Source organism: Myotis davidii, unplaced genomic scaffold (assembly GCF_000327345.1).
Source record: "Myotis davidii unplaced genomic scaffold, ASM32734v1 scaffold247, whole genome shotgun sequence".
Taxonomy (NCBI): domain Eukaryota; kingdom Metazoa; phylum Chordata; class Mammalia; order Chiroptera; family Vespertilionidae; genus Myotis; species Myotis davidii.
In genome coordinates, this window is record NW_006299593.1 from 50567 (window position 1) to 54824 (window position 4258).

The 4258-nt window shown below is 54.6% G+C and overlaps 2 protein-coding genes across 3 annotated transcripts in view; both read left to right on the forward strand.

Moving 5' to 3' along the window:
- Window positions 1–4155, forward strand: part of LOC102759258 (putative N-acetyltransferase 8B) — a 25874-nt gene extending 21719 nt beyond the window's left edge. For both annotated transcript variants that reach the window (XM_006775266.2, XM_015571501.1), the window contains exon 3: window positions 4113–4155. In XM_006775266.2, the coding sequence (XP_006775329.1) occupies window positions 4113–4139 (27 nt within the window). In that variant the 3' untranslated portion in view covers window positions 4140–4155. The remainder of the gene's footprint in view (window positions 1–4112) is intronic.
- On the forward strand, window positions 2669–4148 carry LOC102760011 (putative N-acetyltransferase 8B). The gene is made up of 2 exons (XM_006775268.2): window positions 2669–2761; window positions 3373–4148. Exon 2 carries the CDS (start codon window positions 3435–3437, stop codon window positions 4137–4139), a length of 705 nt encoding a protein of 234 aa, XP_006775331.1. The 5' UTR covers window positions 2669–2761; window positions 3373–3434; the 3' UTR covers window positions 4140–4148.
- Window positions 4156–4258: the final 103 nt, after the last annotated feature.

The window sequence follows — 4258 nt, forward strand, 5'->3', positions numbered from 1 at the left end:
GGAAGACGAGTTGACTCGTTTTTGCCGACAAAGGTATTTTCAAAATAAAAAGTTAACCACAAAAATGGGAAGAAAAAATAATTACAAACTGTTTTCATAACCAGCATCAAAAATACTATATAGAACCAAAATAAAAAAATTAGTCTGAAAAAGAAACGTTTTTAACAAAAAAATTGTTGGGGAAGGGGTTAAAAAATCTGGTAAAAAAGGGTGAGTTAGATCAACGGTCGCCAACCTTTAGGACCTCACGGACCATCAGTGGTCCAAGGACCACCGGCTGGCTCCTTAATTCAAAAGGATAGAAAAGTTTGGGGAGAGCAAAGATGATGAGAGGCTTTCACTGGGAGAGGGGCTGCTGGGCTGCATCTGCCCTTAGCAAAGTGGGGGGTGAGGGTGGGGGTGCCGTGTTTAAGCCCAAGCCCCTGACAGGGGAGGCCTTGAGGGCACTGTGGCTATAATTCTCATTCATTCACCACACATGCATTAAATGCTCACTGAATGCTTCTCATGGCACAAAAATGCATAGGAAACAATCTCTGCCTTCAAGGAATTCAGCAATCTAATTTTTGTCTCTGCAACTTGAAAATCTTCCACGACAAGTGCATGTGCGTGGGCGTGTGCGTGCATGTGTGTGTGTGTGTGTGTGCGCGCTGGGGGGAGCGCTTCTTCTGAACGCAGGCCGGTGGGATGCAGACAAAGGTGAGGCCGGGGGGGCCCAGGGAAGGCAACGTACAGAGCTGTGCAGGGACCCCCTCGGGCAGGTGTAGGAGACTGACTTTTCCGGAAAGTAGAAGCAGGGAGGGCATGGTCTGTGGTAATTAGAGGTCAGTGCCTGAACCCAGCAGGAAGAAAACCTGGGGTGCTGACTCCAAATGTCCCTTCACCTGTCTTTAGCTCATCTTTTGTTTAATTTGATGGATGAGGTTTTATGTAATAGCAAGAGTAGCAGAGGGCAAACTACAGCCTGCGGGCCGGATTCGGCCCGTTTGAAATGAATAAAACTAAAAAAAAAGACAGTACCCTTTTATGTAATGATGTTTACTTTGAATTTATATTAGTTCACACAAACACTCCATCCATGCTTTTGTCCCGGCCCTCCGGTCCAGTTTAAGAACCCATTGTGGGCCTCGAGTCAAAAAGTTTGCCCACCCCTGAGCAAGAGTCTCCCTTCTCCTCGGCTGTTGCTTGCGTTTGGCGGGCAGGCTGGCAGGAGGTGGGAACACAACGAGGTAACTAAAAAGAAGGAACAGACTGGCGACGTGTGCCAGATGAATGAATCCCACAATAATAACAATGTCTGCGAACTTACCGACTTTGGTCAGGTCTGTGGACAACGGAAAGATGAATGAAGCCGTTTGTCAGGGGACTTGTACCTGCCGACGGGAGTGAACCAGTTGTAGTAAGTTAGCAGTTGCTTGTTAAGAAATAGCAATTTGACAGCAAGTCTTCAGGAGGGAAGGGCAGCGGGAGCATGCGGCTGGGAGTGGCCCAGAGTCTCTGTGGATCCTAGGGAAGAAGAGAGCCTGTCACACATCTCACACATCGGAATTTGGCCAGGTGTGGCCTGCCCTCTGGGGGGAGGGGGGAGGGGGGCTCGAAGGATGAAGACGCACCAGACAGAGCTGGCTTTCCTCACAAGGAGCTTCCCACTGATCTTCAAGCACTTGTCAGACCACTGCCTGTGGGTCAGCCTGAGGCCCCGAGGAGGCAAACCAGCAGGCCGGTCCGAGCTGCCTCCATGTAAGGCCCCACCGGCCAGGCGCTGAGGGGCTTATAGGTTTTCTCAACTTTGCGGGCCTCGGTTTCCCTTTTGTAAAGTGGGGACATTGATGCCAACCTTAGCTCTTAAGCTGCTGTAAATGTCAAGCAGATCATAGGCCCTGGCTGGGTGCCTCAGTGGTTGGAGCATCATCCGGTACACCAAAGGTTGCGGGTTCGATCCCCAGTCAGGGTATGTACCTAGGTTGCAGGAGGCAGCCAAACTCTCTCTCTCTCTCTCTCTCTCTCTCTCTCTCTCTTCCTCTTCCTCTTCCTCTTCCTCTTCCTTTTCCTCTCTAAGAAAATAAATAATAGCACAGCATAGGAAAGTATCTTTCTCACAGTGCCAGACATCTAACTTCTCAGGGAAAGCCAGCTCTCGCCCCCTGTACGGCCCAGGCAGTGGCTGAGGCAGACAGTAAAATAAGGCTCATTGGTGGAAGAGTAAGGCCGTGCAGCCATTTTGGACAATGGTTCGGCTGTTCCTCAAAATGTCAAACAGATTGACCACACGACCCTCTGGTCCCACTCCTGGGTGTAGAAAGCAGGTGTTCACACAACGACTTGTACGCAAGCATGCTCACCGCAGCAGCATCCACAGGAGCCCAGAGGGGAACCACCCGTATGTCCACCAGCGGATGAGGGGATAAAACCCCCTCGCCCGGCCGCGTGGCTTGTGGGTGAGCAACGACCTATAAACCAGGAGGAGGAGGTGTAGACAGACCCCAAATGGGAAGACCCCTGAGATGTCCCAGACCCTGCTTTCCCCCGCTCCCAGATAATGACCCGTAATCACAAAAGTGAATGGAGAACAAGCTCCCTGCCCAGCTCCCTGACACGGGTTGATGATTAACATGGCCAGGAGCCAGCCAATGAGTGGGCTCCAGGGCCTGGTCCCAGGGCTAGAGCCAGCCCTGCACAGTCTTCCCAGAGGCCAGTCAGAGGCTGAGGGAGGAGGCCGGGCTGAGGCCACCCTGGACATTCGAGGCTTTTGTGGTGACAGGTGAGAGGACATGGGTGGAAGGACGGGGCTCTGAGTGTGGCCTGCAGCTCCGGACCCTCCTCTGGCTCTCAAGGCAGGGCCAGGTTGGGTGTTGGGCTCTCGGGCCAGCTCAGCAGCCTCCACCTTTGCAATCAGGGGGGAAGGAGCCTTTGTGGAGACCTGTGCTTGGGGACACAGGCTTCCTGCAAAGTGCGGACCCTGGCAGAGGCACCAAGGGTGAGGGGGCACATGCTCTGGCTGCTGCATGGTGGCACCAATGTAGCAAGGGGCTGAGAGGAGAGGCAGGAAGAGGGGAAGTGGTGGAGGGGAGGGTACATGCATCTGTTGTTTTATCAAATTCTCAGAACAACCTCAGGCAGGCTTTGGTTTTAAGCTGCTGTACAGATGAAGAGGCTCAGAGAGGTTAGGCAACATGCCCAAGGTCACACAGCTAGAAAGGAATGGAGCCAGGTCAAATGAAAGGCTTTCTGACCCTGCACCTTCTCCCAGTGGCTGTGTCCTACTTCCCGGGGCAGCAGCAGAAAGACAAGCCCTTGACAGGGGCTCTGTGGCTCCCGGGAGGTGGGAGATGGGGGTCTCACTTGGCTTCCTCTCTCTTCCCCAGGGCTGCAGGAAGGGCGCAGGGACGCCTAGCTCTCTCTGCTGGACTTCGAGGCTCAGACCACCAGTCCCCATGGCTCCTTGTCACATCCGTAGATATCAGGAGAGCGACCGCCCATGGGTCCTGGGCTTGTTCTCCAAGGGCGCAGCAGAATATGCCCCCACCACCTTCCGCCACATCCTGAAGCTGCCGCGGACTCTCCTGCTCTTGCTTGGGGGGCCCCTCGCCCTGTTTGTGGTCTCTGGATCCTGGCTCCTGGCCCTCATGGCCGGCCTCACCCTCCTGGCTGCCCTGAGGTTCCTGGCCAAATACCCCTGGACCCAGTATGTGTCCAACTGTTTGCGCACAGACATGCGTGACATCAGCAAAACCTACTTGAGTGAGCCAGGCTCCTGCTTCTGGGTGGCTGAGTGTGAGGGGCAGGTGGTGGGCACGGTGGGAGCTCTGCCCGTTGGGGAGTCCACCCTGCGGAAGGAGCAGGTGGAGCTGTTTCACTTAAGCGTGGCCTGGGAGCACCGGGGCCAGGGGATAGCGAAAGCCCTGGTCAGGACCGTCCTGCAGTTTGCGCGGGACCAGGGCTACCGTGAGGTTGTCCTCAGCACCAGCATGCTGCAGTACTCCGCCCTGGCCCTCTACCAGCGCCTCGGCTTCCGCAAGACCGGCCAGCACTTCTTTACCAAAAGCTGGGAGCTAATTGTTGTTCCTGCATTTGAATTAACCTATCGGCTCCCCTCTGCTCATGCGTCTCAGGCGCCAGGGCAGAGACAGGGCCTGTGATCTGTGTCCTTGTGGATTAGTCAGGACAGGACAGGCTCTGCCGCAGTAACAAGCTCACCCCGAGTCTCCTGTGACATCTCAGTAAAGCTTCTGTTTGTGAAACTCAGCCCCAGGGCGTG